This window comes from Oryzias melastigma, linkage group LG9, assembly GCF_002922805.2.
Source record: "Oryzias melastigma strain HK-1 linkage group LG9, ASM292280v2, whole genome shotgun sequence".
Lineage (NCBI taxonomy): Eukaryota > Metazoa > Chordata > Actinopteri > Beloniformes > Adrianichthyidae > Oryzias > Oryzias melastigma.
In genome coordinates this window covers 2,313,608-2,326,830 of record NC_050520.1, presented here as the reverse complement: position 1 = coordinate 2,326,830, position 13,223 = coordinate 2,313,608, and the positions used below count along the sequence as shown (strand labels likewise).

Below are 13,223 nucleotides of genomic sequence, written 5' to 3'. Positions count from 1 at the left end.
TGATAGTGCTGATAGCTGAAGATGCTGAAGCTAATAGCTAAAAATGCTGAAGTTGATAGCTGAAATCACTGAAGTTAATAGCTGAAAACGCTAAAACTTATAGCTAAAAACGCTGAAGCTGATAACTAAAAACAGTGAAGCTAATAGCTAAAATCACTGACGCTAATAGCTAAAAATGCTGAAGCTAATAGCTGAAAACGCTGAAGCTGACAGCTGAAAACGCTGAAGCTAATATCTGAAAATGCTGAAGCTGATAGCCAGCTAAACTGTTAGCTAAATGCCAAATTAGCCTAAAAAACTAAAACAAAAAACTTAGCTTAGCCAAAACAGCTAGCATGTAGCTCAAAAACTAGCTAATCTCCAAAATATCCTAAAAAAACAAAAAATCCTAAATTAGTCAAACAACTAGCATGTAAATATTAGCCTACCTCCTAAACAGCCTAAAAAACTTAAAAAGAAAAGCATAAATTAGCCAAAAGAGCTAGCATGTAGCTGATATATTAGCTAAACTCCAAAATACCCTAAGAAAATCTTAATAAAAAAAAAAACTTTAAAACTGTAACTTTTTAACATAACCATGAATAATAAAAAGGGAGGAATATTATTCCAGAATAAATCAACTTAAACCTTAAATAAATTTTAATATTTTACTCTCCATAAAAATATATTTTGTCAAAATTACACGTTAGAAATAAGTGCAAGATAACATCGGGCCGTTAATAACAATAAAATAAAATTCTCTGGAGGGCCGGATATAACTTTGACCCGTGTTTGACACATGTGCCCTTTGACAAGGGTGTCAAACCTCAGACCTCGAGGGCCGCTGCGTCTGCATGATTTCTAGATATCCAAGCTCTACTCATGACTGGTAACCAGGTTCAGGAAGAAGAATTCATGTAAGGTTTTAGCTTTAACTGAAAATAAATGCATTATAAATCTGTTTTCAAGGTCGTGTCCATTCGAAATGTTTAACAAATACATTCTGGGTTAAATGTTTGGTAAAATATTTCCGGATTTTTATTAAATTACTTGAAAAGAGGTAAATAATTGATTTCGGTTTGGATCTGCTGCACCTGTTCCCTATAAAGTCACTGATCATCAGAGGAGATGTTCAACCTGGAGCTCAGCTGCTCGGCGGGGTCACCTCGACCTCGGACAGAACGCTCATTTCTCCGTACACCTTTGTCACCGTCTGTGTCAAGTAGCGCTCCTTCATGAGCCGCATCCCGGCGGGTCATTTACCTGACAGATCTTCTGTGATCTTCCTCTGTGAGTCTAGAAACCCTAAAAACTAAAAGAAGAAAGCTGTTGTGTTTTGGGACTTCAAATATCCCTAAAGTTGTTAATGTTCTGCCTCAGAAAGTGTTTCTCCAAACTTCTGCAACATTTTCATCTTTCAGGAGTCGACAGCTTTCCGTGTTGAGAGTGTCGCGGTCTTTGTTCTGGAATAAAGGAACATTTAGATCAGACTCTGCAGCTGAAGCTGAGCGCCCTCATGTTTACTTCATAATTAACAAAAACCTCCTGAGTTGGAAAGACTCTTGGCATTGGGAAAAGAACAGAGTTTGGAATAGGAAAAGGAAATCAACATTTTTTTGATCAGTCTATTCCATTCTTTTAAAGACCCACACAAATAAAAATAGTGTTTTTAACATGTTCTTGTGGCATTTTTATCATAATGGAGGACAAGCAATCAAAAAGTGAAACAAATACAGAACAAAAGTTATTTAAAGTTATTTGTTTTCATCAAATTAAAATTCTGAGTTGCTGGTTAGTCAAGTTAAAATTTTAATTTAAATAATACTAATATTAAAAAAAAGCTTAAAAGTTATTTTTCAGTATTTCTTTATTCCAATCGTTGTGAATTATAATCAGACAAAAAAGATGCCATTTGAAAAAAAACGTATTTGTGATGTAGAAAATATGGTGGGCGGGGCCACAAGCTCCCTGCTCCGCCCCTTTCTGATGCATCCACTTGCAGACAAATAGATCCATGAACGTCTTTGTTTTGCTCGTCTGAGCTTTAATCTGGATCAGAACCGTACGGCTGAATCACTGTATAGTTTATACGGGTGTGGGGAGCTGTAAGCTAGCAGGAGAGCTTGTAAACGGGGAGCTCTCAGCAATGGGACGGGAAAGTGGGGCGGGGTTGCTTTGTTCTAATGGTGAAATTCACCATAGATTCTGCAGAGCAGCAGAACAAGTTTTTTATTAGTATTATTAACCCTAGAGCACTGTCGCCGGGTAATTTTCACCCGAAAATTACGAATTTGAAAACGACAACTTTCTAAAAACAAAACAAAACAAACAAAAAAAAACCTGATGATCCTGGAGGCTTTGCCTCAAACTCTTAAGTTTTCTGTAATTTTCGAGCATTTTTTAGGATCTTTCTTTGCTTTTATTTTTCATTTTGTTACATAAACCACATAAAATAAAATTACTCTTATTTATTATGTGTTGTCATATTTTTTATGACAAATAGATTCTATTGGGTATATTATATCGAGTAAAAATGACTTAGCGAAAGCGATGATGGAACTTTTATAGCAAAAGTGTTCTTGGGTTAAAAACAGTATAATCATAATTAAAAGACCACTGGGAATGGTTTGAAAATAAATTAAATTTTTTTTACAAATTAAATATAGATTTTTGTAATTATAAGAAAGTACAGAAATTAAGAAATATATATTAATGGTGATAATAAACTACTATAGGACACCTAAAGTAGAAGCCAAAGCAAAAAAGAGCACAGGACTATATATAAAAAAGTAAGAAAATAAACACAAAATATGGAATAAACCAGGGGTCTTTATACCTGCGGCTCCGGAGACACATGTGGCTCTTTTATCCCTTTATTGTGGCTCTTTAGCTTTAATGAAAAATGCTAACGATTGAATAAATAAGAGATTATGTAGTTAAGTTTTATAATTTTTGTTTAGATTTTTAACATCTAAGCAAAAAAAAAGTTTAATTTACTGTCATAAATTTTGTAGAAATGTTCTTTAACTTTGTATTTTTAACTTATAGTTATTCAAATAAAAGCAGTATTTTTATTTTGGTAAATTACACTAAAGTTTAGAACAAATGTGGTTTTAAATGATTGAAAAGGATTTAGAGTTTTGTGTTTTCAGTAAAAAGCTTTTAGGTTATTCTAAATGTTTGAGGTTTTTTCTTTTCAATAAATAGATTCTACAAAAATGTTTATATTTGAGATTAAAAGGGGAAAAAAACACAAAAATCCTGATGCTAAAAAGTGTTTTGAATTTTTAATTTAAGTAAATCTGCTGCATCAGGAGGATCTTTGTTGACACAGGATGTGTTTTATTTTGAAAGGAACTAATGTGTGCTGCTGTCAAAAGTAGATTAAGTTTTAAATAGAAATATATACTCACTGTTGTAATGCAATTATTGTTATATTTAAAAAAAAACGTATAAATAAATGCTTAATTGCCACAAAAGCATAAATATTGAGCATTTTTAAACGATAAAAATTGGACTTTGTGGCCTCGTTGGGTTCTGGTCAGTAAGAAACTAAACTAAATGACTCTTTTAGTGTAAACGGTTGCAGACCGCTGGTATAAACCAACAGAACAAAATGAAAATAAATAAATAGTAAAATAAAAATAGATAATCTTTTGGAAAACAGTGAGAGCATGACGACTCCCATGAAATGGGAGTGGGTCTTTAGAGTCTTAAGGGAAGCATAAATCAAAAATAAAAAAAGATCCCATTAAGAGTTATTTTTCCTCTTGGAACAGATTGTTCAGAGAGTTCCTTTTATTGAAGAAGCGATCGTCTCTTCCTTGTTAGAGACGAACAAGCGAGCTCATTTCGGCCTCCTCAGAGGCTCCGCTAATAGCGGTCAATAGCCGAGGCAAAGCGATGAGAAAAACAAGTGTTTGGCTTTGGTAAACACATCTGCTCGTTTCCACACTCAATAATCTGGAAAGTGGCTTCCTCCATCATCGCTGGCCGGTCATTTGGCTGCGCGCTCGTGCTGCAGCTGACCTTTCAGAAACACTCCCACCTACAACTCCCACTCATTCTACGGCAGGAATGTGCAGAAACTCCGTCTTGCAGCTCGGATTCTGGTGTCTTTAAATATCTTCATTTGTATGCATGCGAGTATTTCTGAAGGAATGCAAGTCAAGCTTCCACCCCGGGGGCAAAGAAATGAGTCAATGTTGCTGCAGCAGCAGCGACTGGAGGAGTCGGGCAGAAGCATCGACGCCTCAGAGGCAGTTTATGCCATTAGGATCGTGTTGTCGTCGGCGCCCTTCTCAGCAGATGTCAGTCAAAGCTGTTTGCGGAGGGAACAAGCAAAACTGTTGCTAAAGAATCCCCACTGATCTGGTTTTCATTTCCTTTTTTTCAGAAACATCTGAGCAAAAATGTCCTCACAGAATATTTCTGAATGACATTTAGTCGAACGGAAAGAAAACAACATTTAATTCTAATATGAATTTGAACAAACTGATTTTAATATAATCATCAAAGTTTGCCTTTGAGATTTTGTCAGTTTCACATTTGATCCAACTCTATCCATGGATTGTTTTTCTCTGGTATTCAGCTAAATCAGGGGTGTCGAACTCAATCACACGGGGGGGCAAAACCCAAAACACACTTAGGTCACGGGAGAACAGGATAAACATTTATAGAACACTCTAAAACTACATTTTTAAAACTTTAAAACCGTAACTTTTTAACATAATTATAAACTAGATATAAAGCATTAGCTGTAAAAATGCTAGTTCATGCTGTAAGCTAAATTTGGCTGCTGAAGATGCTGAAATTGATAGTTAAAAACGCTGACGTTGATAGCTAGCTAAAAAACAGTGATAGTGGTAGCTGAAAAGGCTGAAGCTGATAGTCACCTACAATATTAACTAAATGCCAAATTACCCTAAAAAAAAAAAAAAACTGATGTTTTAGCAGCTAAAACATCTAATATGTACTTAAAAAGTAGCTAAACTTCAAAATATCCCCCCAAAAAGCCTAAATTAGCCAAAACAGCTAGCGTGTAGCGGAAATAGTAGCTAAACTCAAAATAGCCTAAAAAAAAACTTAGTAAATACTAAAATATTCCAAAAAGCTATCAGAATGTTCAATTTTTATAACTTTAAAACTGTTTACCGTGAATATGAATAATAAAAAGTCAAGTTAGAAATAAGCTCAAGATAACATCAGGACATTAATAACAATAAAATAGAATTACCCAGAGGGCCGGATCCGGCCCCCGGGCCTTGACTTTGACACGGGGTCTAAAAAATCCACAATAGATTTTGACAATTTCAGCTTATATGAATCCTCTGAAATCTAAATGCAGTAATGCGGTGATGTGAATTAGTCAGGACGTTCCTTTTTATTCTTTACCTTCTAAATAAAACGCAGCATTAGATGATTCTCTACTTTATGAAGAGTAAAAACCTTTAATCAAACCCTCCTGCTTCCATGCCAAAAAGTAATTGGCTCCTAAACAAAAAACTGTCAGTATTTCTCTCCTTTTCACCTGGAATTTTTATAATTTTATAATTATATAATACAAAATTATAATTTACAGGAGCACAATTTACAATTCCACTAAATCAGAAGAAGTTCTTCGGGTCTTGAAGCATCCACAGACCGTCACATTTGTTTCTTCTGGTTTTGATGAACTCCTTCCAGAAAGTTCCCTTTGTGTCTCATCACAACATTAATGTTGAGGTGGATCCAGATGTTTCTTGTTCCTCAGCTGTCTTTGTCCTTCTCCTCGACGTGGATCCATGTTGGTCCAAACGTCTCAAAGTTTAATGGTTACAAAATGCTGTTGTTGGTGTTTTTAGATCTTTGTCCTGCTAACTCAGAAGCTCATAAACTGGCCGACATGAAGTCCAAATACTCGTCTAATCATAGAAGAAAACATGGTTCCATTAAATTTGCACTACTATCACACTACCGCCTCCGTGCTCTGCTTCCAGAAGGTTGAGTCTCATGTGGACAATCCAGACGTTTCTTCAAGTTCTTGTTGCTCAGCGACGCCTTCCTCCTTAAACTCTCCGTGGATCCACGTTGATCCAGAAGTCTCTCTCTGACCTCCTGACCTCTGACCTGATCTTCTTCTGTGATGACCTCGTGGATGAGGTTGTTCTTGGATTCTTTTTGCTTCTTTCTAGTTTTCTGGAAACGTCCAAGTATTTTCTTCTCAATCTTCTTTAAACGACAGATTGGTTTTATGCTTAGAATGTGATGAGAAAATGGCTGGATTTGTGATGATCAGACCTGGATGTGGATGATGTAACTGAACCAGGCTTTAGAAAAGAACATATTTCAAATAACAAGTTTGGACTCAGAAAGCCGCAAACATCTGAGGAAAACGCTGAAAGCTCTGGGACGATCCTCCAGCAGAGTTCTTACTGTTGTCAGGCAGTGTGGAAATGGACTGCCCACTTAATTCCACCTGCAGTGATATTGACACCGAGCGTGCATGTGCGTGCATTTGCGTGCATGTGCGTGCATGTGCGTGCATGTGTGTCCAGTGGTGGAGGAGGTCTAAATCACATGGAGCTCCTGTAAAAATGACCGTTTTTTTTTTTTTCCCAGTGTAGGAGTAGAAACGGAGAACACAGAGTCCGGTTCCATTTGGATCTTCAACTTTCAGGCCCTCATTACTGCCCTCCACACCTTCTGCAGCCGCACACACGCATTTTATCGAGCATCAAAACCAAACTTTTATTCCAGTTATAGCTTCGCTCTGACAGCTCTCTCAACCGCAAAGTGTGGAGCCATCGGTGCGTTCCCAGGAGGCCCCGCTGCAGAGATTGAAAATCAAATCCCGGGCTGTGCGTGCCGAGAGGGCCTCAGCCTTTGTCCTCATGCATGCGCTCACACACGCTCACACACGCTCACACGCTAATGTGCAATTTCTGTGCGTGACAAAAGCCCATCTCCCTGACAGCCGAGCTGATGCGTGTGACACTCCGGTCCGCCAGCCAATTCCGGCCCGTCTCTCAGGAGGAGAGAGCGGCGGCGAGAGGCCGGCGCTCCGGCGGCAACCTCCTCATCAGGAAGTCATTTGTCAAACATCGCTGCTGTCAAATTCTAATCATAAGACACTAAATGTTGCTGCTTATCACAATGAAGGAATAATTAATGCTGGGAGTTTGATGAAACGCCAGGAGAGAATCAACCACAAGAGCTTTCATGTCAACAATAGTGCTGCACCAAAAATGACTTTAAAATCGAAATTTCCTTAAAAAAATGACCAACTATTATTATTACATTAAACCAGGCCAGAGATCTGCAACCATCAACACTTAAAGAACTTAAAGAATCATTTAGGTACAATCCAGATGGAGCCACAAACTCTCCTTTAAGAAAATAAGACGCTAATTTATTTTTATTCTGCTGCAATAATTATGATGAACAGACTTTTCTTTTTGTATAACTTAAAACATAAAAAGAAAGAAAAAAAATAGCATTTAAGAAAAAAATGAAAGAGTTAATAAGTTTTGTGTGAAATCCTTTCAAAATAAAAGACACTTGTGAAATATTTGATGATCTTAATGCAGCAAAAGTATGTAGTTTATGTCAGCAGTGAAAAAATATATATTTTACCATCTCTGGTGCATCTCGGCCAGAAATTCACAAATCAGAACTAAGTGGCACATGCTGCATTTTTTAGACCATGAGGAAGACTTAAAGTTAATTTTTCAACAACAGTTAATCTGCTTTATAATCTGATCTTCCTCAAGTATGAATTCTGACTAATCTCCAACTGATTTTTGGTGGTAAAAGGCTCTGAAAAATCCATTAAAATGTTTTAGTGTGACTGGAATGAAGCTGGATCGCTATTTTATTTAAAATAGAAAATATTTGTATTTTTCTATAATCATGAGAACCACAATGGAGGGGTCAAAGACGCCACAGGTTGCAGACCCAGGTGTACTCCAGGCGTATCGTAAGCCAACTAAACAGTTTGGTTTTTCTCTAAATGTTTAGTTGTTTGTCATTTAGTAAAAACACAAATCCTACATCAAACCGAAACAAAACTGTGACCCAAAAATCCAGATTTGAACTGAATCATGGAAACGTGAATCGCTGCATCCCTAAGTAAATCTTCATTTCTAGAGCAACTTTCCCAAATAAAATTAAATAAAAACATATAAAATTACTACGACGGAGTATTAGAGCCACTTTATAAAGTAACTTTATTTTTAAAATTACGACTTCAAATCTCATAAATTTACAAGAAAAAAGTCGTAACAGCGAAATTACAAGAATAAAGTCATATATTTATGACTTTTAAGTCATAGGCCAAATTTATGACTTTTAATCTTGTAAATTTATGAGATTTAAAGTCGTAAATTTACGAGAAAAAAACTTGTAAACCTGCGAAATTAAAAGTCTTAAATATATGAGATTTAAAACCGTAAATTTATGAAAAAAAACTCGTAATATTACGTTTTTTTGGTTTTAAGTGGCCCTAAAACTCCGTCGTAAATTACAACATGTTGCAAACAAGCAAAACTAAAAGTCAGTAAAAGCAAAAGACAAAAATAGATGAACTAAAAGCTCAGAAAACAACATACATTAAAAATAACACATATTGTTAAATTGATCATCTTAAAAAGAGGAAAAAGATCATATATAGTGTGCGGAGATGACTCTCCAAAGCAAAGTCAGTTGGAAGAGAAGCTAAATATATTGATATATAATAGTTATAATATAATATGTATAATAGTTTTATTATGAATAATCTAAAGAGAGTTTGGAGGGAAAAATACATTAAAAATAGAATAAATTTAGAATAAATCAAGACACTGGACACTTGATTTATGCATTTTAGTGCTTTTTTATTTTTCATCTGTAATTATATGTATATTTTTTTCCTTTTTTTCGTAACAAATCAACTTCCTCATCATGGGATCAATTAAAATTCCATCTATTTATCCCTTTTTTACCATTTGACTCTTTAAATACATCTGGTTCTCGTGTTGACTTTCATTTGACATTGATTAGTTGTTTAGTTTCTTGAGACAAATGTTGAATAAACTTGTTGACATTTATCCACTAAAGACCTGCAGTCCAAACATGTCAAACTGAACAACAACTTTATCCAAACACGTCAAACCGACATTTGACCTGAGAAGGAAAACATCTCCATTTGAACCGACAAAACGCTTCACGTCAACATCTATTCAAAGTTTCAGTAAAGGTTTAAAATCATCTATTTAAAATAATATTCCCCTCATCCTCCTTAGCAAAAACGTTCCCCTAAACCTAAAATCTGATCTTTTTTTGCTCAAATTTCTCATGTGAGCCACTTTGGAGTGAAGCTTCTGCTAACTGACTGCAGCGTGAGGAACGTCTGCAGCAGCTGAAACTGTTTACTGCATGTTTGCTTTGCCTGCAGGAAGCTGTCAGGCGGCTCCAGTCAGATTCAAACTCCCTCGGCTCCATTTGTCTTATGAGAGCACGCATGCACGCCACAAACCCAAGAGGGATGACTTCATTGTAGCCAAAATAAATGTTTTGTGTGTGTTGCACTCCAGTGCGATTATAAATTCAGTCTGGAGGGGAAAATCAGGAAGGTTTTGCCAGTGGAGCCGCCATTGGTGACGGATATATGAGGCAGCCATCTTTTTTACACGTGTGGGGCCTTCAGAAACTGATAAAAAGCTGTTAAATGTTTCATTACAAACCAACATCATCCCGTTTTATTCAATTGCAGACTCTAGTGTTTTTTTTTTATTCAGCAAATCTGCCTAATTTGTCTTGTACGTTTTATTTTTCTTTTGCCAGAATTTGCATAAAACCCATTTTACCAATTAAACACGAATTTGTCCAATAAACTGCAGGCTGTGTATTACAGAAATTGTTTGATTTTAAGTGTGGAAGTCAAATTTAAGATGCTTTTTTGTCTAAATTAAGGCCCCAAACTGTGTAAAAAAGCTTAAAAACCCAACAAATCCAAATGAACTAAAGCCATGTAGATGTGCATCACTCCAGTGAGTAAACCTGTGTGGAAAACTCCCTAAAAACCAGCAAAACCTTTCAAAAAATCTGGAAAATTGTGTTTTAGTGATAAAAGATTGATATATTCAAAGGGCTTCAAGTGGGAAGACATCAAACACTGCAAGCAGGAATCTTTGAAGATCTAAATATTATTTATTTGTCTTCTATTGTTGTGGGCTGTCTTTCAGGTACAGGTTGGCCAAAATCCAAAACACACCTTAAGTCACGGCCCAAACAGGATAAACATTTGCTCTAAAACTAAACTTTAAAACCATATAAAACTTTAAAACCATAACTTTTTAACATAATTACTAGATACACAGCATTACCTGTGATAATGCTGGTGTGAATGCTGTAAGCTGAAAATGGCAGCTGAAGATTCTTTTGTTGATAGCTGAAGATGCTGAAATTAATGACTATAAATGCTGAAGCTGAAAGCTGAAAATGCTAATAGCTAAAAAAGTGCTGAAGGTGATAGCCAGCTAAAATATTAGCAAAATGCCAAATTAGCCTAAGTAACTGAAAAATCCTAAGTTAGCCAAAGCAGCTAGCATGTAGCTGAAATATTAGCTAAACTCCAAAATAGCCTAAAATTCTTTTTAAAGGCAAAAATATTCCAAAAAGCTAGCATATTGCTAATTGTTTTTAGATTTTAAAACCGTAACTTTTTCTTTACATATTAAGGAATAAAAACTGGCAGAAATTGTATTCCTGTATAAATCAACTTAAACCTAAAATAACTTTCAATAACATTCAAAAAGACTAATAAATAAATAAATAAATAGATTAAAAAAAAACTTAGGTTAGCCAAAAAGGCTAGCATGTAGCTCAAAAACTTGAATGAACTTCAAAATATCAAAAAAAAAAAAAAAAAAAAATTAGCCAAAACAACTAGTAGCTGGAATATTAGCTGAACTCCAAAAAAGCCTAAAAAATCTTAGTAAATGCCAAAATGTTCCAAAAAGATAGTAGAATGCCAATTTTAAAAATGTTTAAAAACATATTTTTTTAACATATTTATGAATAGTAAAAAAGCAGGAATATTATTCCAGAATAAATCAACTTAAACACTAAATAAATTTCAATATTTTTCACTCCATAAAAAACATATTTTGTCAAAATTATACGAGTTAGAAATGAGCCCAAGATAACATTGGGTCATTAAAAACAATAAAATGTTCTGAATTATTTTTGCCTTAATTGCCTTAACTTGGACTCACGTGTTCTAAAGGTTTAACATTAAGATTTTCAAACTTCTGTATTCAAAAATGCAAGTGAGAAATCAGGAAAACCATCTCACAAACACTAAATCAACACTAAAAATACTAATATTTGGACACCGAGGTTCAGTGGAGCCCTCCCACCAACCAGTGCCGGTGAATCACTGCTGCTGCACGAGGAGCAGGACTGACTGCAGAAACGAAAACCCACGTTAACTTTGTGTTTTTGTTGGTTCTTTTTGTGCCTTTTTATCTACATTTATGACAAAAATCATCAGGATTTGAATGTCAAACGTGGAGTCAGGCGTCAGTGTCTGCGCTGTCCAAGGTGCTGAAGTGTGTCAGCTCCAGCAGCAGAATCTGCCTCGAACCTCTGCTAACCTTCAGCCGCGCGCGCGCACGAGCGAGCGCAGGTGTGTTCTCACCTTCAACCTCGTCTTCGGGCAGGTTGACCGGCGCGCTGTAGAGGATGTCGGGGATGGTGCACATGCCCCGGTACATCAGCGTGGAGGTGACCGGATGCATCGGCATGGCTGCGACCTTTGGCTGCCACCTGCAGCCTCGTCATAAATGAAGACTACACAGAGGATCCCCACTTCCCCCCGCGATCTGAGAGGGAGCGCGGGAGCGAGTCCATGGATGAGGGGGACTCCTCTGATCTTCTTTCTGTCCGCGGAGAGCGCGCGGTGGTGTCTTACCTCAAAGCGCCACAGATCTGTGCGTGAAAGATCAAATAAAGCCCAAAAATGCCGAACGCGCGCGGGCGCTTTACATCTGCGCGCGATCCGTGGAGGTCACCTGCGCGTGGAGGGATCCAGGCAGACTGCAGTTTATAAATCCACCGACTGGGGTTTGAGGTTCGGGATTGCCTGGCGCGCGCAGCCTCCTGCATCCACTTGTTGGATCCAGCACGCGCGCTCGCTGGACGCGCTCCGTCCTCGCGCTCCGGGCGCCTTCACATGATCCACGGACGCGACGCAGCGAGAGATCCTCCTCACAGGAGAGAGAGGGAGGGGGGCGGGGGGGTTCAGGACAGATCGGATCGTGTCAGGTTCCGCGCGGGGTTGGATTCGTGAGGGGCGCGTGGGCGCATCGTGATCCAGATGTGAACTCTAGAACCAAATTCTGAGTCTTTTGGGGAACCAAAGTGCAGATCTGAGATGGACCACCTCCCCTCAGTGTCTCACGTGCACGCACAGAACACGCACGCGCTTCATGGGTGTAGACCCCCGCCCCTGTGTCTATATTGAGTTTTTTTTAACTGCCTCCCAGCAGTCTCGGCATCACCATGAAGGGTGACTGTATCGCATGTGGGGCGCGCGCGGCGAGTCGTTTGCATGAAGTGTTTCTTTGAACTTTTGCTGTAGAGAAAACCCCCCGCGCGCGCGCCTGTGCAGTAATGAGGCTGCGCAGTAGCGCCCAGATCCCGCAGCTGTGCGCCGGGAAGAGTCAAATGTCGCATCTTCTCATAGCGTCTCCTCAGCTGCACGAGAGCCACCCTGATGGCGGGAATTCTGCACCTGTCAGCTCACTGAAAGGTGACGATGAGATCAGAAAAACCAAGAGTTCCCTTCATGCTGAGAGGAGTGAGGACTCACACATTTACATTTGGTACATCTTTATTATGTCATAGTATTTCTGACTTTAATTTGATTTTATCGTATATTTAAAAACATAAAAATGATCCAAATCAACAGACATTTTTAATAAAACATTTTTAGAGAACGAATGTGTGATCTACTACATTTTGAGGTCATTGCAGACAGAGCTCCTAAAGTACAAACTTCTTTAGGAGCAGCAGCGGGACTCATACAGGAAGTCCTCAAAGAAGCAGAAGAATGTGGGAAGAAGTTCAGGACAGAGATAAGAAGAAGAAATCTGGATTATCCCTAAAACCTCAGGACTAATGTTCTGATGAGACACAGATGGAATTGAACAGAAAGAACAATAAAATAGAGCTCATATAAGAACAATAGACATTAGAACCAATAACACAAATCACAAACTGAA

At 37.6% G+C, this 13,223-nt stretch overlaps 1 protein-coding gene across 1 annotated transcript in view; it reads right to left on the bottom strand.

Annotated features, from left to right (window-relative positions):
- LOC112148735 (calcium-binding protein 7) overlaps positions 1-12,459 on the bottom strand; it is a 38,676-nt gene extending 26,217 nt beyond the window's left edge. Inside the window, exon 1 of the mRNA XM_024276038.2 lies at positions 11,639-12,459. Within this exon, the coding sequence (XP_024131806.1) occupies positions 11,639-11,744 (106 nt within the window). The 5' untranslated portion in view covers positions 11,745-12,459. The remainder of the gene's footprint in view (positions 1-11,638) is intronic.
- Between the last annotated feature and the right edge of the window lie 764 nt (positions 12,460-13,223).